Here is a 27278-nt window from a genome sequence, read left to right on the forward strand (position 1 = left end):
CACAGGTTGGCCAGTTGGAAATGCCTGGTATACTGCTGTTCCGAAGCTGAGCTCAGGTGTGGGTTCAATTTTTGCTTGAGCCCATTACCTGTTTGGATGTTCTCTGAGACTTTTTCCAACTGTAAGGCAAATAATGTCAAATAATATATATGGCGAATACTCGGCCTCTTCTCGCCAATACCACCTTATGACCAAATCCATCTGTTCTAAATAACCTAGTACTTGATACAGCAGTGTTGAAATAATATTGTATATCTACTTGGATGTTGTTTCTGTACACAACAGAGAGCATGGATTTGCGAAATTGCAACATTTATTGACGTTTGTTCAATTAGATAAAGTGATATAAACTGTTCCTTTTAGTAACCACATGTATTTAACATTTTGATTGACTAAGACTGAAGTATGTACTACTAAATTCAAATTCATGAAGCTGGAAATAAAGTTTTCTGCTGAAAGTACTGGTTATGAGGATTGAATTGTGTTTGCATAGAGTATAGTGTCTGAGGGTTAATTATATATTTTCATGGATGTTGGTTTTAATTACATTTATATCATTTTTGGGCCACCAGCATAGCTCAGGAAGTAGGCACAGTTGCCTGCTGATCCGGAGCTGCGCTCAGGCATGAATTTGATTCTCGCTTGGGCTGATTATGAGATTGTTTTTTTTTTCAAACACTTTTCCCCAAGTGTAAGGTGAATGTCAGGTAATCACGTGGTGAATCCTCAACCTCATCTGGGCAAATACCATCTTGCTAATATCGATTCCATCAACGCTAAATAACCTAGTAGTTGATAAAGAAGCAACTAAAAGTACTCCATTTAACTTATAAAATAAATATAACACTTGTTAGGATTTCGTGTTTTGGACTGTTTTACATGAAATCTTGTGAAAGAGCAACAAAATTAATGTAAACTGTGCTCATCATAATATGACTTATTATTTACATATATAGGTGAAAGCTGTTCAATGACAGTCCTTTTAAGGGACGAATCCTGAGCGTAATATGAATGAAAAAGTTCTCTACCACTTTGTTCTTAGATTTCTTAGAAATAATTATTTTTTTATAAGTAAATCACTTTAAGTAATGGGCAGTGCTGTTACCAGACATATGTTTTGTCCAAGTCCTAAGTACCACGGGATGTAAGGTCAGTCACCTCGTGAAACAAGTCAGATGTTGACATTGACTACATAACTCCTCTAATTGCTGCAGAAAGGGAGTGTTTTCATGTGTTGGCTAATGCTATTGAATGTACTGTAATGTTGCAATTCTATCTAGAAGCAAAGTTGATTTCTCACTAAATAAAAAGAAATAACACAAAATGACAAAGGAAAATTGCTCCTTTTTCTTAAGGACTTACTTTGTAAAGTGATTATCATTGAACTCATTCTACTCTGTATAGTAAAGGCGAAATATTACTATTAAATCAATAATTAATTGGGACTATTAATATAAACTGTTGATGCTTGTTTGTGTTGAAAATGTTAAATTAAATTTAAATTAATGTCTTTTATCAAGCGAGTGGTGGTGATGCTTTTTAGTCAGTGGTTTGTGGGCTCTTTGGTGGTACTGAAATCCATCGCAAGTTGTATAATCTGTTGTACTAAATAATAGTAAATTACAGTGCTGAGTTCTGAATATTGTCACAAAATTGTAAATTGTGTGCTAAAATTCTTTAATGGTTATTTACACAGATCTATGATGATATAAGAAAAATTTATTGAAAAGCATTGTATAGTATTATTGTCATATTCTACTGCATGCATTGCCATACTTGAGTGAAATAACATATAATTTTGGGACTGTTAATAATTAAGATTTTTTTTACTCTCATGTTGGAAGTTTGGAGCTTTGCAAAATGCTGTGATACTAATTATGGCTTATGCTACTTGCACTGTTTGGGAAATAATCTGCTTCAGTTTCTCGCTTCTATAAAATTGCTTACAAGGTTTTACTAATCAAATTTTATGAATTGAACTTAGAAACATTGTGCTAATCTATTTTTACAGCTGTCTCCGCTCAGTACATTGACCAAATTTGTTTCATGTACATTCTTCTTTGTGATTACATGAAATTAATAGTGAAAGTTACCTTTATCTTAGAATTTTCTTTTCAGACATTGAATACATGTGTTCCATTTACCGTGCTTTCATAGTGGGTAAAATAAACTCTTGAAAATGTATGGTGTTTACTTTCACACGATCCTTGGCTATTGTTTGAACTCTTATAACTGAATGTGACTACAAACAACAAGTTACAGTCCCTCGGTGTTATAGCAGTTACTGTACTTTGATTACAAGTATTATGAGCTCAAACCGTCCAATGTTAATGGATTTTTAATGGTCATTGAAAATTTTTAGCATGGTCTCCTTTGGGAGGAAAGTAAAACTTAAGTTCAGTATTGTAAATAAATGACGTGCAATTCTGGGTTATCCAGCTAAATGCTAATCACTCCTGGCAGCATTCTTGCTTGAAGACAGATGTTGCTGCAGTTCATTGTCTCGTTTGAGACTGTTTTCTTAAAGCAGAAAACAAAATATGAAGCTTGGGATACATTAGGCGCACCATCTAAGGGTTTACAAGACCATCACTGATGATAAAATTATATGTTCAGAACAAATTGTCAAATAATTACAGATTAACGTTATGACTGCTTTACTGTGTTAATTTTATAACAATTACCTGGCCGACTAGTTTCGACATGGTGTCCATCACTGTCAGAAGCCTAGTGAGCTTCAGCACTATCTTCTGGTTTCCTGTTGTGGTGGGGTGTGGTCATGATTTTGTCGAAAAGGGTGTGTGTTTTAAAATTCAGTTGAGTGTTCAGGATAAGTTGCAGGTGTGTTTTTGTAAATTTCATGTTGCTCTAGTGTGTCAAGTTTCTGGGTTTTTTTTTTTTTGCTGGATGTGTAGTATTTTCATGTCAGTGTCTATGTTGCTGTAGTTGTGATTGGAGTTTGGGATGAGCTCTGCATGGGTTGAATTGTATGGTTTGGTTATGGCAGTGGTATGTTCCTTGTAACGTGTTTGAAATGATCTTCCAGTCTATCCAATGTAGAAGTCCTTGCAACTATTGGGTGATAGTTTATATACACCTGTTAAGTTGTATTTGTTTATGTGTCTTGTCTGTGTGTTAAAATGTTTTTAGAGTGTGTTCTGTGTTCAATGTTGTATTTTAGTTTCTTGAAAGATGATGCAATCTTATATGTATTCTTGTTTTCGTATGTTAGTGTGATGTATTAATTGTTTTGTTCTTGTGTTTGTGTTGCGTTTTCTTGTTTGCGTTTAGTCTTTCTTATGGTGTTGTCTATTATGTTGGGGTTTTATCCTTTTTCCTGTGATTTGTATTTGATAGTGTGTATTTCTTCCTTGTAGTCTTGTTGACTCATAGGAATGTTGATGAGCCTGTGCATCATAGATCGAAATGCTGCATGTTTGTGTTGTGTGGGGTAATTTGAGGTGTTGTGTATATGTGTGTTACCATGGTAAGGTTTCCCGTATATTTTGAACTTATGTTTGTTGTCTGTTTTTGTTATTGTCAAATAATTATTATGATTATGATTAACTGCTGAATACGCGTTCTTAGGGATTGGCACCAGCAGCACATGAGTTGCACATTACAGGGTTGAAGTCGTCAATTCTACTAACACAAGTTACCTAGTGAATTGAATGTAGCTTTCGGACGTGTCCTGTTGTGATATCCAAGACATTTGAATCTGATTCTTTTTACTATTGTGACGCAGACCTGTTCTCTTGCAATTCTATTTTGTTTTATCGCAGTTTATTAGGCTGTTTCACTTTTGGGCAAGTTTCCCTCTACTTTTACTCAATTAGGTATTATTTTGTGGATTCTTTGTCCCTATTTTATATAGAAAGTTTTACTAGGAGAATACAAAGAATTTGCTGTTTCGACACTGGGCTCAATTGTAAACTCATGGCAGGTACAACAATTAAATATTTAATATTACCTGAACTCTACTCTGAAGTCTTGTGCTTTCTCCACTGCTGTAGTCCATACAAGAAGTTGGTAGAATGAATTAAAACAAATTATAGGCAGTCAGGATAAGTTAGCAGTTTTTCTGTTTACTTACGAACAGGAAAGTGCAGTGCATATGAAGTAATTTGCTGCATAGATGATGTTGGGAATGTTCCTGTTTTTCCAGAATTGCGATATCTGTTCCAGTTTATCTGAAATCCCAGCTCCTAAAATTGTTCTGAAATGTCATTTTGCAAGAAATTAAGGACTGTTTGATGGTGTATAATATGCTGATGGGAATTAATGGAATGGATTGTATGAATGACTTGAATGTGAAACAAGTAGTTTCATAATATTCAAAGTTCAGTTTGAATTAGTAAATTATTTTTGCATAAAATCATCTTAAGGTTTAGAAAGTATAAATGGAGTCTTGATTCGAGAGATACTTAACTTTAAAAATACATTTAATTTCAGCTGTGTTTCCAGCTCCTAATTTTTGACAGATTAATTTTGAATATAATCTCTTCTTGTCACTCCTAACAGCTTTCTTAAATATCTCACTTGTGTGCTACTATTCTACATTCTTCACTTTCCCAACATTCACTTCCATACATTGAATTTGGTTTATTTACTATATTATGGAATATTAGGATCATATCCTCCATTTTTTTCTAACATTTCTGTTTATAACTCTATTAATACTGTTATGTTTAGTTATGGATCCTCTTTTTCTCCCATTGTTGTACATGCAATTAAGTTTTCCAAATAGGCCTATTTAAAACTTCGGACTTATTCCATTATATTTTTGTTATAATTTTCACTCTAAAGTGGTTTCCCTGAAACGCCATTTTGTCCTGTTTATAGAGATCTTCATATTATATAGATCGGCATTATCAGTTAAAATTTAATAGGATTGCTGTAAGTCATCCTATGTGTCTGAGATTAAAACTTCATCTTCAGCACACAGTATTGTCCCTATTTGTTCATTCTTCTTTTATTAAAATAATTACAGTGTGCATACTCCTCTTTTAATGTGCTGCTGGAAATGGAATGAGATGATTTGAAAATGTGTGCCTGTTGTCTCCTTTTTCATCTTAGATAATCTTCAACAATTTATGTGTTAATTTATTGGAATAGCTTGGATTACAAGTACGTTGTAAAACATAGCTCATTAAGCTCATTAATACAGAAATATTTCATCGAAATTTGACAATATTTCAAAATTCAATTTAGATATATCTGCACTTTAGCTTGGTGATAAATCCACATCACTGCAACATTACTGCATGAGGTGCACTTAAGGATATCACACAGCTATATTTATATCCACTATGAAGGTAGGTACAGTCTTAGAATTAATTGATGGTGCACAGATATTTTTTAAGTGCCATAAAGAAAGCACTGTGCATGATCAGAGGATGAACGACCAGGTTCACAAGTGAACCACTAGTTGAGGTAAAAACATTCGTTCTCTATTGTTGCATGTCATTCCTAAGTAGCTAGGACAAGTGCCAGGGAAAAGAATTTAGCGTAAATAAGTAGTGCAATGAAAACTTTTTCACCACCAAGAGTCGCACCATCATTTGTTTCTAAGATTGTACATTACTGTCATTTGACTACAATGTCAAGCAGAAAATTTAAATTATTTGCAGTAAGATACATTGCCTCATAAAATATGTCATAAAGAAATCTTTTTTAGGGGATAAAACATTTTCACTTGGCATCAGTATTATGCTCCCAAGTTGTTATTGTCCCAAGTTGTAGCATCGTGCCTTGGACTAGTGTTCCAGAATGAGTACTGGGTTCCAGTCTTCATGGGGGAAGAAATTTTCTCATGAAATTTCGACCAGTGTATAGGACTGGTGCCTGCCCAGCATCATGATAAATTTGGAGAGCCGAAGTTGGTAGCAAAGAGCCACATATATAACATTTGGAGAAGATTAATATAAATAAGTATTTTCGATGATATAATGATGAATAATTAAATGAAATATTTCAGAACGTTATTCTTCTACATCCTTTTAATATATTGGCAGGCACTGACTGGAATGTTATGAATTTTACTTTATATGGGCATAATGGAGACAGATTTGAATTCGTACACAAAGAAGAGATGTACATGAAAGTTGTTCAGTACAGTTATGTGTTTAACATTAACACGTTCACTCCCACATTTTAATAGAGCTAGCCTCGCCCAGCTCAGCCATCTTCTAGTAGTAAATAGTAGCAATGATGATACTACTAGCATATGCAAAAGAGGTCACCATTAATTGACTGTGGTCATTTTCGGTAGTGACGTGTTAATTGTTTTTATTTCTCGCAACTTTAGCATTTGTATATATAAAGGTGATCGTACTGAAGCCCTTGTCTTAGAGAACAGCTTTAATAATGTCATTAATAATATCTGCTTTACAGCTTTTATGAATTTGTGTGTTATATTTCAGTAAATATTTGTATGCATCTGAATTTGCATGAACTAAACAAATTCTGATTTTTGTATCTTTCTCTCGTAGCTGAAACAACATTAACCACATCTGATGCTAGTATTTACTTTTTGTGAACTTGAAAAGAATTCTGGTCAAATAATTTACTTGTGTAGTGGTAAATATTTCAGTTCATTTTTGACCACATAGATAAGTGTTACAAATAATGTGTAAATAAAACTATTACACATTGTTAGATGTATAATATATTGTTACTTCTAAATAACTGAATTGTTAGAAATGTGTAAATAAAACTATTAGACATTGTTAAATGTATAATATATTCTTACTTCTAAATATCTAAAGTCTTTTTTTTTTTATTTATATCTTTTAGAAAGTGAAAGAACACAAGAAAAGAGAAAAGGATAAGACAAAGAAGAAAAAAGACAAAAAAGAGAAAGTGAAGGGAAAAGAGAAGGGTGAAAAGAAGAAAGTGAAAATAGAGAAAAAAGAAAAAGATAAAGACAAATTAAAAGAAAAGAAAGAGAAAAAGGAGAAAAAGAAAGAAAAGGAAGTTGCTGCTGCAGCAGCGGCGGCAGCAGCAGCAGCAGCAGCGACAGCAGCAGCAGTAACAGCAACAGCAACACCTCTGGCAGCCACATCAACTTCATCAGCTAAGGTAAAATCATAGTCCATAGTTTTATAGTACTTAATGAAGTTACAATGAAGAAATCGTAGACTAATTATGTTGTAAATTTGACAAAAATGTAATGTTAGGTTGTATGTATGGGTGGACCACCACAAAGACTATTAAAATAACATATCATTTAGGTATAAATTTTCGTAGAAAACTATAGCCTCTTTGTTCGCCCAATTTGTTCTTGTTCTTCCACCAGTTGTTAAATATTGTTTTATCACATCATAAAAGTGATCAATTTTGTCATCGAGAATAATACTGTAAAGTATAGAGTGAATATCATGAGAAGCTTATTGGGATAAGTGGAAGATCACTGGCAGGGTGTAGATATTATGAGTAGATTTGTGTTTGGAGACTGCATTTGGGTGTGGGTTCGAATCTTGCATGATCTGGGCCTTATTCAATAAAAGAATGGTCAAATATATTAGTATTGAGCTGTAACTAATAGTTATTAGAAGAATTATGTTCCACAAAGGTTTCTTGTACAAATGTACTTTATTATTCCTTAGTTACAGCAGTTACTTGCTTACAAATATTTTTCAGAGAACTCGGAGGTTCATTGCCGCCCTCACATAAGTCCACCATCAGTCCCTATCCTCAGCAAGATTAATCCAGTCCCTAAAATCATATCCTATCTCCTCAAATATATTTTAATATTATCCTCCCATCTATGTCTCGGCCTCTCCAAAGCTCTTCTTCCCTCAGATGTCCCAACTAACATTTTGTACGCATTTCTGGATTCACCCATATGTGCTACATGTCCTGCCCATCTAAAACTTCTGGATTTAATTTTCCTAATTATGTTACGTGAAGAATACAATGCATGCTGTTCTGCATTGTGTAACTTTCTCCATTCTCCTCTAACTTCATTCCTCTTAGCCCCAATTATTTTCCTAAGCACCTTATTCTCGAACACTCTTAACCTCTGTTCCTCTCTCAACGTGTGAGTCCAAGTTTCACAACCATACAGAACAACCGGTAATATAACTGTTTTATAAATTCTAACGTTCAATTTTTTGAAAGCAGGCAAGATGACAAAACCTTCTGAACCGAATAACAGCAGAAATTTCCCATATTTATTCAATTTTATTTGTTACTGTTGCTCCAAGGTATTTGAAGTTTTCCACCTTTTCGAAGGATAAATATCCATTTTTTATATTTCCATTTCATACTATGTTCTGGTCACGAGACATAATCATCTACTTTGTCTTTTTGGGATTTACTTCTATACCTGTCTCCTTACATGCTTCAAGTAAAATTCCCGTGTTTTCTCCTAACATATTCATGTCATCTGCCTAAACAAGCAGCTGATGTAATGCATTCAATTTCAAACCCTCTCTGTTTTTCTGGACTTTCCAAATGGCATATTCTAGAGCAAAGTTAAAAAGTAAAAGTGATATATCTATGAATAACTAACTAGTGTACTGTGCCCTTACACTTCCATTTTTCTCCAATATATGATCAGTAGTCGCTCTATTACGCCTAAAACCACATTGATGATCCCCAATAATCTCATCTACATATGGAGTTAATCTTCTCAAAAAAATATTGCACAACATTTTTTATGATGTCAATAAAAGTGATATTCCTCAAAAGTTATTACAGTTAATCTTTTCCCCCTTCTTAAATATAGGTACAAGTATGGACTCCTTACATTGTTATTCCATTGCTCAGGTACAATTCCTGTTTCCCAAATAGCAAGTACAAGCTTATAAATTTCTCTAGATTATATGTTTCCATCCTTTTGTATTAATTCTGCTGGACTTTGATCGATATGTAGAGACTTGTACTTTTTCAGCTTTTCTATCGCAATTTCGACTTCAGAAAATATGGGTTTGGGTATAAAAGTCTCAGTAGCTTGTATTTGAATATTGTCCCGATCATTTCTGTTTGACCTATATACATTTAGTAGTTGCCCAAAATAGTTTTTTCATCTGTTCAGGATGTAATGAGAGTCTGCAAGCTAGTCACAATTCTCATCCTTGATCGCCTTTACCCTTGCCTGATATCCTTTCTGAAATTCTTTATGTCGTTATATAAATCTTTATAATGTTTTTATTCTTACTATTTGTTTCTACCTCATTTAGTTTTTCCTTCAAGTAATCTCTCTTATTCTTAGGTGTATGACTTGCTTCCCGTCTTTTATTGAAATAATTATCTCTGTTCACCTGGACTGGATCCTGTAAGAATTTCAATTTTGCCTTTTTTTTCCTTCTTTCTACTATCTTGGAATAATCTTCATCAAACCACGGTTCCTTTTTCATAGTTTCATGATAACCTATGTTGTGCTTAGCTGCTATTTTGATATTATCTCTGAGATTTTCCTCCCACTCTCTATTAATATGTAAGACATCAAAATATAGTCAAGTTGTTCTTATTTCCAGCAATGAATCATGAAATGATTTTGGTCAACTGACACAATGGCTCACTGACATTGGCTGCCAATAACGTTATGCTTGTAAAGTGTTTACACATTGTCAAGTCTATCAAGTCTAGTACATCTGTCATCAGCTGTTTGTGAAGTGTTACTCATTCATGTCTATCATTCTAACAAAATTATTCCATCTCTCAATAATATAATGAATTCGCCAGGTGGCAGTTAAACTGAGTATATGATAGCATGCAACCACATTGAGGGGAGTGTGCCAAAACTTACGATTATAATAGGTGAAGCTATGTTGGAAATAAGAACAACGCAGCTTTTTAAGTATTGCCTCGAACATGTGATGTGATTAATTTTGTAATTGTTACCAAGTTGTCATGAGTAGATTTGAATTTAACAATATTAATATTCTTTCGAAGTTTTTCACTTTTTTTTCCATTATATTTTTCTTTGTAACATGTTGGTAGTCATATTTTATATTGTACTAAACCAGGTACATGATGATTTGTTTGGACAGCGTGAGGAAAAGGGCGAATCAGGTGTACCTAAAATAACATTCCGTTTAGGCCCAGCATCCCCACGCCCTCCCACTCCTGATGCTCAGCCACGGAAGATGTGAGTATTTGAGAATGAAAATTAATTCATTATGGCTAGACTTATTAATATTTTACTACTACTATTACTACTAATACTACTGCTGCTGCTGCTGCTGCGGCCGCTGCCGCTAGTAACAAGTATCATAAAGTGCACAAGATTTGATTAGCATAAGATTTGTTTTTCAGAGGATGGGATAATTATTAGGATGGTCCTTATAATGGAAGGGGGAAATAAATTTCTATAGTAACACCAGAAAATCTTGTTCCAGTGTGTATGACGAAAAGTAATTCCCAAAATTTGGTCAATTTTACATGAAATTCAGAGGTTGCCACTGAAATTGGAAACATCAAGTTTTCTTTATTTTAAACAAAATGCAATACAGTACAAAGCATATAAAATTTACAGTTCCAAGACCAAGTATGTTGGAAAACCTCGAAGTGTTGGCTGACACAAAATAGTCCAAATTTCCCGCCAAGATACTGTCCAGATCGACAATTATTCTCTCTCATTTTTGAGAGCTTGAATCATTTTGGCGTTTGTATCTAGTTATACATTTTATCAAAGAAAATTAAGGGCAACCAGCTCTTCACTGAGGTACAGTAGTGCCGATGATGAGCAAAATTCTTCCGAGCAGAATTAGCAACTGTTGAGTTTGCAGTCTTGTACTGTTTGAGGTTCTTCAACAGCATCAGATCATTGAAAGACGCAGCACTTGGAAGTGCAACTTGAAACCACGCCTTCAAATAAAATCTCGCACAAAAATTTCTGTGTCCCTTATCCAAGCTCTCTTTTTTTTGTCTTCAGTTAAAACTGTCCTTGAACATCCATATTTGGATAGCATAAATGGCTTAGGCCATCTAATGAGCCTTATGCATTGCATCAGGAGTGAGAAATCTGATTCCATGAGGAAGTTTTCTTTGAAGAAATTGGTAGAGATTTTCAGGAGTTCTCTGTAATCATTGCAAGGTTGCTCTTAGTTCAGTTAGTATATAGCAACAGTGTTTATTTCGTCTTTAATATTACTGCACTAGGAGGGCTCCTTATATAGTTTAGGCCATAGATTGTTCCAAAATTTTATAGAATGTACTGGAAGGTTCTACATTACCCCGAAACTGGTCCCATCTGTTTCATTATATACTATCGAACAAACTTGATTTTTCCATTAACATAGTTTATATTTGCATTAACACACACACACACAATGTTTAAAAAATACGGGGCATAATTTCAGGTATGTATTGCCCACATGTAGACAATCAAAATAGTTCATTACAACATGTGTCCGGAAATGCTTCATTTCCGAGATATGGCCTTCACAACATTGAAATTCACCGGAACGTTTTTCTTTCTGCTGGTCGTTGTCATTACAGAAGATGTTCAAAATGTCCACCTCCTGCTTGAATACAGAGCTCACATCGATGTCTCATTGACCTGCGAATACGATCCCAAACTCCAGGAGTATTGCGTATGTCCTCGGAACATGCCACAATTCGATTCCGAAGGGATTCTAAATCAGGCACCGGAGACGAATAAACCAATGATTTTAAATGGCAACGCTACCATTCGTGTGCTGATAGGAGGAGTCATGTTCACAGCCTCCAGAATCTCCTCCTGTACTTCTGGAGTTGTAGATCTTCAAACCAGGAGAGTTAAATTTTCCATACTCGCACAGACGGTAATGGAGACGTACAAATGTCTTCCGATCTGGACACTATCACTGTGGGTACCTCTCCTGGTATAAACGACGAGGTAGCGCAGCACTGTCGTCCACCTTACCGTACATGAAGTGTATCTCTGCCAGCTCTTGATTTGAATACATGTCGCACAGTCTAATGCCTACACAACACTGAATGTAATCTTCGCCTCGGAATGAACTGTCAGACTGCCCTCTTAATGTCTCCTTTGATGACAACGACCTGCAGAAAGAAAATCGTTCCGGTGAATTTCAATGTTGTGAAGGCCATAACTCGGAAATAAAGCATTTCCGGACACATGTTGTAATGAACTATTTTGATTGTCTACATGTGGGAAATACATACCTGAAATTATGCCCCGTATTTTTGAAACACCCTGTGTATATATATATATATATATATATATATATATATATATATATATATATATATATATATTACATAAATAGTTTTTACGTTAATTATATCTATATTTTAATTATGTACATGCAAGAAATACAAAATTTTTAATGATTTAATCACCAACAGAACTGTTTTATAAACAAAATACACAAAATTGAAATCTATGTTTGAAATATTCTTGTAACAACACTTCTCAGTGAAACAAATTATCATTTCTAAATTCATATATTTTCAGTTTTTATTTTACTGATCCTGTATTGTTTCATGAGAAAAGAAAATGAAACAAACTAGAATAAAATGCTTGGTACATATAGAATACAACTATATAAACAACTATTATATTCACTTCAACATAAGAAAACAGAAGAAGTCACCAAGACGTGACAAATGCAAATAATAATCAGAAACCAGCACCGAACTGAATTTCACGAAAGACTAATGCAATAACTCGTGCATATTCTCACTTAATGCACCACTTTAATAATAGTACTGCCAACAGGCTTGTAATTAAATCTTGCGTATGATAATCGCAACAATGAAAATAGAGGTATGGAAAAAGGCATTGTTAAGCAACAGCTCCACATCTGCAACAATAATGAAGTAATATAAAAATTGAAATTGTTAGATTCTATGCAACAGCATGAGCAGTTATTATAGAAGGTTCTAGAACATTTCATATTGTTCATGAAGGTTTTATAATATTCTGGAGAGTTCTAGATTGTTCCAAAGACCTGATATGGGTTATTACACAGCACAAAGTATGTTCCTGCAAATGGACTTACATAGAACTTCTGAGGGATGCCTCTGAAACATATCTTTTCCAGTATTGTGTAACATTGACCAATGGGTGCTGCATCACAGTTTTAAAACGCTACATAATATCTTGTTACGAACAATACCACGTCCTGCTGGCTCATTCTTGCTGTGAACACAGCAGAGAAACATCAGAAACAGGCTGGAAGCCACTGATTAGATATGTAGGTACTCTGAGAGAGAGGAAGCATTTTGCTTCTGTATCTCTGTCTCCTTTTCTACTAGCAACCTTCTGTGATAAGCAGATGTATTTGGAAGCTAACAACTCATATCACCCACACGTTCAAATTCATGGCAAGTCAAAACATTGTTTAAACACGAAATAACGAAACATAAGAAAAAACCAATAATTAATAGAAATATAGAAATAAACAAATCTTTGAAAATAGAAAGTGAAGCAATGCTTCCACCACATCCATAAATGCTACACCCTTGATGCTTCCAAATTATACACTGATAACATCAACTGTGGAATGTCTCTGTTGAGATCTTAACAAATTGAAATAATATTTGAAAGAAAAATGTGTACTTGTGACAATCTTCTGTGTCTTCTGTAGGTTTTATTATTACTTCAGTTGGTAAAACCACATCTTAGGTGTATAAAATGGCTCATGGGAGGGTATTTTAAGTTTTAACGTTGTTTCATTTCAAGAAATGCTGAATTAATTTTGTATAATCAACCCTCTAATGCATTCCCTATATTAATGTTTATGATGATTCAGTTTTTAACAAGCAGTACACTTTTTTGCATAGCAGTCTATTTCTTGCTTTATAATCGGAAAAATGGAACTTTTTATACTAATGTTCCCTCAGTTACTCACTTCTATTGTTAAATTTTAATAAAATGTGCCAAGTATCTTAATTTCATAATTTCTTTCTGCCTTCCTCTCCATGAAATCATAAAGGTTGGCTACAAAGATTTTCATTAGGTAAAGTTATCGAACTTAACTTTGAGAGAAAAAAAATGATTATCTGCAGAATTCAAACGGAGTAACAGAACACTATTCAGATACATAATATTCTCACAGATCTGAAAAAAAAGTGCACAATAAACACTCGATTGTACTCAGTCTCGAATAATACTTGTAGGAGGAATTAAACATGAAAATGCATCTGGCTAACATAGTTACCTCTAACTGATAGTGATTTGGGTTTGGTTTGGAATGAGGCTGACAGGTCCTTTTTGATCCAATGACATGCAGACTGGAATGTATCTATGAGGTCTTCAGTTAAGATTGGTTGCGAAGACAAAGAAAATTGTATAATATTAGGTAAAAATCTTTAAGATTCAAAAAACAATTCCCTTTGATATTGTTCTTTTAAGGCATTTAAACCGATGAAAAACTTATTTCACAAATTAACTTCCGAAAGATCTGCAGTGAAAGGAAATAATTATAACCTATAACCTATCTTGGAATAAATAAGCTTAGTGTGTACTGGGAGGGTAAGGGTCAGTAATTAATCTCGTATACCATGACCTTATATCTGAATAGTGTAGCATTTTTAGAAGAAGTTTGCTTTATTGTTAGTTTGGACTTGTGAGACGTCATTTAGCTTCAGAAAGTATCTTTCGAAAATGAGAGCTGTAGCTGTGTTGAAGTTCACTTGTATAATAAATAGGCTACCTACCAGTTTAAATATAAAAGACAAAAAGGATCTACTCTTCTCCACAGTGTTCAACAGTTATGTACTAACATACATACTACTATTTTAAGTTTTTTTTTTTTTATATATAAGACTTCATATTTTGTTCCTTAATTATAACCTTTCAGTAGGTACAGTTTTCAATAGTTGCCAGCTAATCTATATGTACAATGAGGGACATAATATTTGAGCAACTCGAGTTTTTTTCTAAGTCATAGAATGCCACACTGCGTATGTTCCGAGCCGAAAATTCTCGTTCATATGTTGACGAGATATTTGCTTCGCTTTTCTCTTTAAATATTACGTGCTGTATCTATGCTGAGAAAGAATTAAAACTATAGCCTCTGAAGAACCACACTATAGATCTTGAAACATTTTCGCCTACTCAACAATTATGTCCCTCACTGTACACTCTACATCGAGTTCTGCTTGATTTGTAAGAGAAGCTGGACAGAGACTCAGGTTCTGTATCTTGACTAGAATATACACTGCAAAACAATGAAAATTGGCTTGGCATGTAGTGAAAATATCCTTTTCCTTTACGAATTATACATTGGATTTACCTTTTTATAAAATTAATTAATCTAAATCTTGACGGGACTTCATTTAATACCTATTTACTTGATGAATTATGTAAAAATATTCCTTTTTGTTTGTTGTTTTACGAGACTAGTGTTATTGTCAAACTGAACTGAATCTGATCTCACTTCACAGCGTCATCAAACCAGTAGTAAAGAGTCAAGATGAAGGTAGTGAAAATCCTCCGACATCAGAAGTGGTGGTGAAAAGGGAACCATCTCCTGAACTGGCAAGGATCTCTGCCCTTATTACTCGTCCTCCCAAACAAAAATCAGCAAGTAAGACTACCCAACCTAAACAAGAAAATGTTTCAGAACCTACTTCCTCACCTACCATTTCTATTCCACCTCCTACACCTGGGGTTGGCTCAGCTGTATCACCTGTGCCGTCAACTGGCTCCAGCTCAGTGTTGGCAAAAACAAAGAAAGGTGTCACAAAACCCGTCCAAAAGGTCAAGGGCAAAGAGCCGACCAAGAAAACGGGAATGACAACTGACATGGAGCCTACAAAGGAACCAGTAGCATTTTATTACGTAAGTACTGAGATCGAAATTTATGCTTGCTTATAGAAATCTCAAGACGATAAAAGCAAGCATATTTTCAATGTGAAACACAAAAGGAATCGTGTGAAACCATGATATACTTCAAACTAACTTAGAAAATTCGTTATACAGTGCCTTTGCATGTTCGTTCAAACACAATCATGCCAGATTGATTGGGAATTGGAAATCATTTGCCGTAGAAGTTCCGAGAATTACAGCTCATAAAAAATCATTTTGATGAACACCATAAGACTTGTACATGTTTGTAATGGTGATGATGAAAAGGAAGCAGATTCACTATCATAGGCACCATGGATTGGGCCCTTCAACCATTCCATCTCCATATTCAAAGCTGCTCCTGCTAACGTTCTTTTTATGGTCTTCCAATATGTCTCTTCCCGTGTGGCTTATATTTGTAAGTTTTAAGATGAAGCAGATTATTAAATTAAATCGAACTGCGGTATTTGTTCTCAAGTTATACAGAATTGACGTGAAACTTTAATGCGAATATTGTCTGTTTATACTGACAGTGTTGTAGGACATTCCTGCAGAGAGTTTATAACATATTTTGCATGAAATAAACTTGAGTGCCACTCAGTAATAAGCATGAATAATACATTGTTCCCAATATTATACATATATTGAAATTCAGATACTTTAAAAAACTTACAGGGCTTCGGAACATTACATCTCGTATACTTGAAAGCAGTTTGGAATAAAGGACTTGACCCATTCATAGCCTTGGAGCTCCTCCATTAAAAATCGTAAGATGTATATTTCATTTTAAAAATCTTTCTTACTTTGTACACCTAGTAATAATAATAATAATAATAATAATAATAATAATAGTAATAATAATAATAATAATAATAATAATAATAATAAACGTACAATCGTGTTGGGGGAAAGCTGTTAGAATCTGCTTAATGTCTATCACTTCTCCATTTGATTTCTCCTCCTCAGCTTTCAGCCATTTCATACACAAACTCTGCCTACTTGAAGTTTAAAATTACAAATTTAAACTTCTTTCATACCTAAATTATTCATTGCTTTCTCATATTTAATACAGTAGACATTATGTGAGGACTACAATGAATTACAGTAATAAAATTATATAATGAAGATCTCCACTATGGATATGTGCAAAAGGAATTTTGAGTTCATTATATTCAAATAGAGGCAGTATATGAACAATACAATTTTTTACCCTGAAAGTTTCAATTAGAAAAACAGACTTGGACTAGTACTTTATTTTACCACACTGATGAACTGTTTCAAAGTAAAGACAGTCTGTTATAAACATGCAGACTTTTTTATCTTGAAAGTTTTACGTGTGCACCATTAGCTAAATGTCTAGTGTATTAGTTTTCTACACTAGTATTCTTTGTTCAAAGTTAAACCAATATATAAACACTACAAATTTTTACTTTGAATGTATTAAGTGTGTGCCATTAGGTTGTCCACATTGGTGAACTGGGTTCAAATCCTGATAAGCCCAGCTGGAATTATTTGTGAGCTGAAAATAGATTTTGAGAGAAAAGAAAAAAATGTTGATAGTACATGTTTCAGTGAATTTCCTTTGAAGAAATGCTGGATTGGCAATCGTTTTCTGGCCAACTAACATATGATAGTGTTTATTCCATTTGTAGTATCAAGTAGATTCAATGCATGTCATTCATTTTTATCTTCTCTTCCATTGTGTAATGATTACCATGCTTGCCATAATGTAGGTTTCTTCCTCGATGAGGGCAAGAATTTTAAGTAGGAAAACTCTGAAGTACAGCTCTCATCAGATGAGGAACTAAACCTTTTAGTGTAGTGTAGTAAATCTAGTATTTAAACGATCTCTTTATTCAAGAATGAAAATTAATGAAGGCAAAATTTTATGTTGATGCCTGTCATTACTCCCATTCACAACTTTCGTTAATAGAAGACAATTCAGATAACAGTTGTAGAGACCTCTGACGAAAAGGACTGGTAACATATCTATTTATAGTTTTGTTGGTTGAGAGCCATTTGTATATGATCGCACTGACGAGGTGCAGAAATTGACAATTATGCCATTTAAACTGAGACAAATTGAAAAGATCCCATTACAAGGGGAGTCCACAGTGTTCTGGATACTGATTTTGTTTAACTTTTCATCGTGTCTGTCTATGAAGAAGGAAAAACAATACCCATACAAAATTCTACCAAATATTGGGCCTTAGTTTTCGAGATATTTAGCTTTTGAATTTCCTTATAACCCTTATAAGACGGAAAGTAAGGAGGTGTATTTGTGCTGGTTCAGTAGCATAGTGGTTAGGATAATTGTAAGTTTAATGGTTCGAGCACACGTGTTACCCATCCATTTTTATTTCATTTTAACATCATTTTCTATTCTTACATTTTTATTCCAATTACAAAACTGCTCTAGAAGAGTAGAGCTCCAGAACCATATTTTCGAACACTATTCTGTATAAAGAAGTGAAGATGCCCAAGGACTGCTAGTTATGTAGTAAGCAAAGCAAAAGTTACAAAGCATGATGGCAATAAGTCAAGGACATAATTATATTAAAGGTAAATCCTGGACAATGGGTATGAAATTACATACGTGTGCTGAAGAAATAGATGATAAACAAGATATTATAGATGGCATGAAAATGTGCTTCAGTGTCAATTATTTTATTATGCTTTATTGTATACAATTTTCATTTTGACTACGAAAAAAAAAGTTTTCTGCACAACTTGCATTTTTTTATATAGTAAGAATTCCTGTTAGGATAAGTTTGTCTTTCATCAATGCTGTTGAAGTATGTATGTGGTCACGAGATATTATCCTTACCTGATACTTTGATAATAAAATATATGTAGGAATGAAAGGAAATGACAAAACATATAAACTATTTAAAAATATAAACAAGAAAAATGAGAATAAAAACTGAAATCCGGAGGTTACATTTGTTGTTTTATATTTGTTTTTACTTATATTTGACATTTCGGACCTTCTGCACCCGAATATTTTATAGAATTTTATAGTTTTGAAATCCTCCAGATAATTTGTTTCTGGTGATATTAGTTTTATTATTTTATTGTTACTTTTTACACACTACCCAAGTTCTGAGAACTGCCCTTTTTTATGTTTTTTTTACGAATCACGTTGTTGATAATGCATTTGTGTATTCGTTTTTAATGTGGCAATGTTTTTTAGTTCGTGTTAGCATTCAGCTTAATGTATTGTTTGTATGTTTTTTTTTTTCTTCTAAGAATTCTAAGGGCGCAAATAGCCATAGTAGCTGACACATCCTTTTTAAACTCCATTAAATAAAAACTGAAAAATTAACTAAAAATAAAATTAAAACATTATGGCGAGAGGTAGTTAATTTTTCAGTATGAGTATCAATCAGCACCTTATCCCCTATGCTACAGACTGCTCTTGACAGCAACTTCTTACTTTAGTCTTATAGGGGCTGTAAACAAATACAGATACAAATATATCGAAAATTAAGGCCATTCGACAGGATTTTCAGATGGGTATTTTTTTCCCCCCATTTATATAGATAGACCTCATGAAAGTTCAACAAAATCTCTCTGGAACATTGGACTCTTCCTGTTAGTTGTCAAGTGCTTATCATTAGAAACTAGTCAGTCACCAAACATAATTAATTTGAATATAAGGGAATGCAGGTTGACATACACATGAATAGCAGCATGTTACTACCGTAGAGTTGCCAGACTTTCTAATGGCAGAAAATAAAAATACGTGTTAATCTTTCTATTAAACTTGTTCAAAACTGTCCATTTTATTTAAAAACTACAAAGGGATAAATGATTCCTCATCTGTTTTTCTAATGACAAGAGTAAAAATCAGAATCGTGTGGATAGTGCTTATTAACTAAAACAGTGTTAACATTTAGGAGAAAAATTGTTTTTCTGAGAAAAATATTCATTTGGGAGTATAGAATGTTATGTTGTACTCTACCCAAGGAATAAGATACGGGTATTAAATTCTGTACATTTACATTACTTTCACCTTGTAGAAAAGTATGAACTGTCTGGCACAGAAATGATTATGTATGGACAGGTGATACTTTTATCTGACACTGAATACTTAATTTCTCATCAATATTATCTCATATACAGAGTGAGTCAGAATTTCTGCGACATATTCTGAGGAATGTTAGATCTCGCAATAAGGATAATTTTTCGTGAAACAACCAATGTTTTCTGATGTGTCATTTAGGGGCTATGCAACATCGCAGAAAATGCAGGTTTTAGTGACAGTCACAATTATGAAATAAATGTTAATTTATTTCTTCAAGTACTCTCTTAGACAGGTTACAGGTTTACAAAGTGTCAACCCTGAACCTAATTACGTTCATTACATTATCCCAACAGTGATTGTCGGACTCTGTCCAACATTTTTGGTCTGTGTCGAATTTGATCAAAAGCATCGAATATCACACAATCAGTTCCTCTCTGGTGCCAATTGTTGTGGTGTACACGATGCTCTTCACATGTCCCAAAGAAAAAAAAAAACGTTAGGGACATTAAATCAGGTTACTGTGCAGGTCATGCAACAGGTATGCTCTCCATATCCATTGCTCCCCATAGGTGTTGTTCAGATGTGCTCGTACAACCATATTGAAGTACACTGGGGTGCCATAAAGCTGGAATCACATGTCACGAGGGGTATATCCTCCATGAGCAGTGAAAGCTTGTTTTGAAGGACCTCAAGGTAAGTTGCTCCATTCAAATAGGGTGTCAAAATGAGAAGTCGTAGCACTCTAACAGATGATCACTAACAATTCCAGCCCAGATGTTTACAGTAAACCTTTGTTGGAGACAGAACTGAAATGTTTGACAGAATATGAAAGTCACTGCTACGACAGTGTAATGAAAGTAATCAGGCTCAGGATAGACACTTTGAACACCATCTGTAACCTGTGAGCAAGAGTACTTGCAGAAATAAATGAAGAATTTCATAATTATAAATGTCACTAAAACCTGTATCTTTTTCAATGTCCTAAACGACACATCAGGGAACATGGGTTGTTTCACGAAAAATGATCGTCACTGTGAGATCTATCGCTCCTCAAAGTTTGTCACAGAAGTCCTGAATTGCAGGAGTCTTTCAGTCTTAGAATATGAGAGTCCATCTGTGTGAATAGTCTTTAAGTTTTGTTGTAGTGGGAAGTTGTTCAGCTCTTTCTTCATAATCTCGTTTATAATTTTGTCAATTATGGAACATTTTTTGACTGTTTTTAATATAGTCCTATGCGAATTAATCAGAACACGACAGTAACATAGCATTTTATATGTTTTTTTGTATTTATTCATCAATTTACTATATATTTAATATTCTTAATAGTTTATATCTCCTCCTCCTCTCTGTTTCATAAGTTCCACTACACATTTTGGTATAGATTCCACAAGCTTGGAGCATATATATTTAAGTTAATTATCATGAAACCACACTCAAAATTACGGACTCTTACAAGACTAACGTGAGTTGTTTTGTGGAACAGTCAAAATGTGTGTCTTCTTTTACAGATAGTTCATATGTTTTTGATTGGATTAATGTTCCTGGTATCTCTAGCACACGAACATTTTTATCATTGAGAAATTTCTTGACTTTCTTTGAGGTATGACAAGGCACTAAACCTTGATGAAAATTCCATCTGCAGCTCATGAGTAGCTCTCTTCAGTAATTCAATATATATTGATCACTTTTTCTCATGCCTGCAATTGGTATTAATAGTCTTGTTCCTTCATGGGTGATATACCTCAAAACATTTTCAGAGGGTGTTTTGCAATGTCCTTTTTCTGGGGTGTAATGGAACCAGGCTGCTTGTGCTGCTGAATAATTCTATTTACAATGGCTACACCAACACAGGGTTTTGCAGCTATCTCTCTTTACATTATAGAATTATTATTTTGCGATAATATCGGAATGACATTATGCTTTCTGGGAGTCACAACCATTGAAGAAACATATTACGAATCTCAGAAGGATTACAAATCTCAGAAGGAAACCATAAAACTGCAAATAAATGCATATTTAAACTGAAACAATCGTCACATAGAGCAATTACTATTGAATCAATGAGCAACAATGCACAGAGAGCACAGGATCTCAGAATTAGCAGTTGTAGTACACTGTCACAAACTATTGAGAAAATGAAAAAAAATTACTTTGTGCCGATCAATTCATACAGGACTCTAATTTCGTTTCAGTTGGTAGAATTTTATGTATTTCAATCCTTATTTAATGTCTGCATCTTGCTCTTGTACAAGAATACTGCCAGAATGTAAAATTTTGTAACTGTTTCTCTTGCTGCTTTCTTTTATGAGGTTCTATTTGTAACTTCCCAGAAACATAGGGATTTGTCATATTACATGTGATGTGACATGGCATCCTAAATAGGTAGTCTGGAGCTTGTTCCAAAATTGATTTGTCTAATTATAATAATAATTGATCAAATTGGGTGTTCTTCGAGAAATGTCATAATTTTTGTTTTTAATGATGAAAATTTCGAATCTCAATTTGTTTTTACTATGAGCATTTTGCTACTATCTAAAAAGTCATTATAATAATTTGAATATTACTTTATATTTGAATGTCCTTTTGTATGTAATTATCTAAATATGTTGTGCATGTGATTATTGAAGTGGCGATATACAATATTCGTATCCAACACCATGATTTGTGATGAATTCTTCAGAAATTTTTCCATCATGTGATTCTTTTAATTTTGTTTCAATATAAATGCTTATCGAAATATATATTAAATGTCAACTTTCTTTCAGTTAAAATTTTTCAAATAATGTTTTTCTATCAAAACCTTTAAGTGAATTCATAAGATAGGTATGCATTTCTGAATTGAACTCTCTCCTCTTTTTGATAATCTTGTTGATTGTGAAAATTATTCAAGAGTCTATTTTTTTTTAAGCCAAACAGGTTTCCCAATGAGATTACTTCCATGAATTTTGTAGGTATAATTTTAATTTTTTGGTATAGAATTTATACTTGCGTTTGAGACTGTTTGGTTTCCTTTTTATGAAGATTGATCTTAAAAGCACCCAAACCAGGATTTTTCCATTAAAGCAGTTAGTCAACGCTTATTGATAAGATTTTCTTCCAGGTTTTTAATGTCTTGGGGTTAATCTAAATTTCATTAGACTGTTGCACCTTTTTCTCTTTCACGATATTATTAATCCTGGCTTTTTCACTTATTTGTATTTTTGCGGTAGTTTCATAATATTATATGGATATTTTCCCCACTTTAAACATCATATTCAATTTCTGAAGTGAAAATGTGCCACGAATCTTATATGTTCTTATTTTCAGTTTTTTTTATATCTTAATTTCAAATTCTCAATCCCATTCTGTGTCAACGACATTTCCCCATTTTTCCACTAGCTTCAATTGATACCTAGTGAATTATATGTGCGATATTTTATTCATTTTCTGTGTCATTTTATCTTTCAATTCATTCAGACATTTTTAATCCAGCCGAATATGATATTACATTTTGGTGTTTGAGCACAGAACTTGTGTATTTGTTTTGAGCACTCGTTTTCGATTTTTTTCATTAGGTACACAGTAAATTTTTTACATTTTTAAGTAGTTTTCCGAAGAGATTTCATTTCCTCTACATGCCCTTGTGTTTTATATTTTTTATAAAATAGTTAATTTCTATTTATGTTTTTGTTCCTTTCTTTCAGGGGAAAGTATTTATTGAATCTGATATGTGATTGTTATATCATATATTATGACGTGATATAATAATAATAAAAATAATAAATATTCCACTGCTGTGGAGTAATGGTTAGCATGCCTGACCGTGAAACAAGCGGGCCTGGGTTCAAATCGTGGTTAGGACAAGTTCCTAGTTGAGGTTTATCTGGGGTTTTCCCTCAACCCATCAAAAGCAAATGCTAGGTAACTTTTGGCAATGGACCCTGGACTCATTTTGCTGGCATTATTACCTTCATCTCATTCAGACACTAGATAACCATAGCAGTTGATAAAGCGTCGTAAAATAACCAATTAAAAAAATAATAAATGAATCTTATATTTTTATGCAGAAGCAAATTTTGCATTCCTCTTTTGTGACAAATGCATATCAGTGTAAAATTAAGGAGAAACAGAAGAAAGATATAGCAGATTGCAGGCTTGTATAAAAAGATATTAGAGTCATGTAAGAGTTTTCTGACTTTCAAGTCTAATTGGTTGTTGTTCTCCTTGCTCTGCATTTCCTTAATTGTATAATTTTAAGTATATTATGGTTTCACATTATCCATTCCTTTCAGTACAAAGTTCATGAATATAAGAGGCATATTCGAACTTGATGTATTTAATTTACAAAATCGAAGTTGAAAGATTGACGCATCTTGTGTTCGTGTTCACTGATGCAATCTGCTTCATGGTAAAGAGTGTTTATTCATGAAACTACATGTTTTATTTTAAAGGCCAAGTCAGAACTTGCCAACATGAGTTGATTGGTAAGGTAAAAATTTGGTGTGTCGTTATAAAAGAGGATGGATGAAGATGAGACTGATGATTGTGAGTGCCAACAGTGCCAAAAAATGTCAATAAATGTGTGGTATGTGATGCACAGTAACACACACATTTACAACATGTTACTCTTCACATTTATGGGTATATCTGTTTGCCATAACATAACGAGGAGGAAATAGTTCTGCGGGATTGATTAACATCGTTTTAGTATATTGCTAAAAAAATTGCTCTGATCAGTGTATACACTTCTTATTTTCAAGCATACGAATAATTAAACAGTCCTCTAATGTGTCTTGTAATTATATAGCATATTATAATAGAATTGATAGGTTGGAAGAACAGATACAATAGATTAGTTTTTGAAAATTAAATTTTTCTTAGAATATACTCCCTTTTAGCTGAGATTTGCCACTGGCTGCAGTCTCTCACAGGATTGTGATGAGTCGTCTGCTGGTAAATTGTAACTAGCTTTCAGAATTAAGTGTACATACCAGTTACAATAGATGGTCACATTGATAACAGTTGTGCTTTTACAAATGTATCACATTGTTGAAATTTCTTCCTTAAAATTTGCTACATTTAATGTGAAATGTTACAAATTTCTGCCCCGATAATTTCGTAATTTAATTTAGTGAATGAGTATTATTCTCATATACCTTGCACCTAAGAAGCTTCTTTCACAGGTAAATATCACACTGATTCAAATCACATTTTAAAAGCCAGAAAGTATGAAACTATGAATGGACTCTTAATATGAACACCAAATACTTAACAAATTTTGTCCTTTGACTAATTGGTAGTGTGTGCAATGAATAAAAAGTTCTTAATTGCATTATATTAATCAGTTTGGCAGTAAATGGAGTCGATATTAAGGCGCTGTTATATTATCTCTTAAAATAATATGGATTCTTTAATATTGTGGGCATTGATTGCACAACATACCAGTATTTTATTTTTCATGTCAGTAAAGTTCATTTGATTATTGTAATAAAACCACTCTCCGTCAGTTCGTAACTGAAGAAGATTGAAGAGAGAGTGACAAAACCACTATAGATAAACCTTTGAATGAAAGTCTTTCTTGCGAAACTTTTTCCATGAAGATTGTACACTGTCTCAAAAATAAAAATTCGTTGTTCTTGATTACATCCCATTTTGACAGTGTGGCTAAGCTCGTATCACATTCATTCTTACTTCTGATTAGTATTGACACTTTTACATTTACGTCCAATAGAGCAAACAATAGAATGATGAAATTACTGAACAATCCTTCTGTGATCAGCTTAAATTACTGCACTTAATGTCATAGAAAAGTAAATAGTAATGCCATTCTCAATATTGAGGGTAAAATTCTATCTAATATTTGGAAATTCCAGATGACATTGTTATGAAAAATTGTTTTAGACGTTAACTGAAATATAATTTTGAGTCTTCTCTCACTCAAATAAGGTCCCTTTTCAATTGCACTTCTTGTTTATTTATGACTTTTCTTTCATGTTACTAATAAAAGCTTTTATTTGTTTTTATATGAAACTGTAAGTTTGTTAAATTTCCATTTTAAAGTGCCTTGATAAAATATTAAATTGTATTTGATCAGAGTATATATTTGAGTATCAGACATGTGTGAAATTATTCGAAGCTCATGATAATTGATTTCGTGTCGAACATATATTGATAATATAAATATTTAAGCTTACCATACATCTCAGTTTTACGGGGATTGCCCTCATTTGGTGGTCTGATCCCATATCCTGGTCAGTTTGTCAGTTTGTTGTGAAAAAATGTGATCAACTGTTCATTCATTTCAAGGACCGAAATATTTCTGGATCTAACCTCAGTCGATGTGTCGAGTATATTTTCTGTCTACCGAGCACTTGTACTCCTGTTGAAAGGGTATTTTCAATTATGAGCAATGTATAGTCTGAAGAAGAAGGTACAGTGAGATTATCTATTCATGTATCAGTTTTCATGCTAGTTGCCAACTTCAGCTATTCTGCCATTTGCTGCCAAATGGTGTTAGGCGATGCTGGTTATAAGAAAAATTTATTCATACATATAATAAGTTTCTATATAAGAAATCTTACCTTATTTACAACAGTTGTTGAAAGTGATCTCCCCCAGCATGCACACACACATTGTCTTCAACTGAGCACAAAATCCAGCAACAAAAATGTAATTTACCTCCTTTATCCCTAGAAGTAAGATGGCTTACTGAGGTTATTTTATATGGTTTTATTTTAACCAATTTTGTGACATATCATGCTCATGATATAGATACTTCAGTCTCTTGGACAAGACGTTTAAGTGATTTTGTTGGTGTGTTTTCTAATCATTCTCGTATCTCATCTATTTTCTGCTCTTCTAAACCCTGCATTTCACATTACACTTATTTTCAAGTAATGTTCCTATCTCGAATTTTTCACAAGCCTTTGAACTGTTCCTCTACTCGTAATATTAGTGCCAGGAAATTCACCTCGAAACAGTCTTATTGCCCTACCAACTGAATGAGTTGTAACAAATGTTGTTGTAAATGATATTTCTTATGTGGCATTTCGATGTCGTCACAAAGACCCTTGGTCTCTCTGTACACTATTTAATTCTTTACATTGTAAAGAATATTACTTATTATCTCAAAGAACTAGAAACATTAAAATCATGCATTTGTGAACTTATTCAATCAACATAGGACTGATTAAATACTGCCCAACAGGCAAGGTACTTCTCAAATAACCATAGCTTGACTTTGCCAAATGTCATGTTCACACCAGGTAACAGATGGCAGGGAAAGCTGGCTCATGAACGAATAATCTCACTGTAGAATGGCGGAATCACCATTGGAAGGTCTATGACCTGTAAATTGAACGTGTTAACATTGAACAATGCTATATTAAATGTTATGTGAAATTAAGAATGACAAACCATTTCTAAAAAAAGATCCATGCCAGTAACAAATATGAATGGTTTCAGCCACAGAAAACGAAGTTAGGTTTCAGCAGTAAGTTCGTTTCTCCTATAGTAAGGTATACA

At 33.5% G+C, this 27278-nt stretch overlaps 1 protein-coding gene across 5 annotated transcripts in view; it reads left to right on the forward strand.

The window, feature by feature from the left end:
* Window positions 1-27278, forward strand: part of Taf3 (TBP-associated factor 3) — a 113323-nt gene that overhangs the window by 57818 nt on the left and 28227 nt on the right. For 3 of the 5 annotated variants that reach the window (XR_011334305.1, XM_069837354.1, XM_069837356.1), the window contains exons 5-7: window positions 6796-7080; window positions 9975-10096; window positions 15346-15488. Coding sequence is in view for 4 of the 5 variants with exons in the window: in XM_069837354.1 (XP_069693455.1) it covers window positions 6796-7080; window positions 9975-10096; window positions 15346-15488 (550 nt within the window). In the remaining variant the exon portion in view is untranslated. Of the gene's footprint in view, window positions 1-6795; window positions 7081-9974; window positions 10097-15345; window positions 15743-27278 lie in introns of all 5 variants that reach the window. The other 2 variants (XM_069837353.1, XM_069837352.1) reach the window with 2 other exon arrangements.

The sequence above is a fragment of the Periplaneta americana genome, chromosome 10 (genome assembly GCF_040183065.1).
Source record: "Periplaneta americana isolate PAMFEO1 chromosome 10, P.americana_PAMFEO1_priV1, whole genome shotgun sequence".
NCBI lineage: Eukaryota > Metazoa > Arthropoda > Insecta > Blattodea > Blattidae > Periplaneta > Periplaneta americana.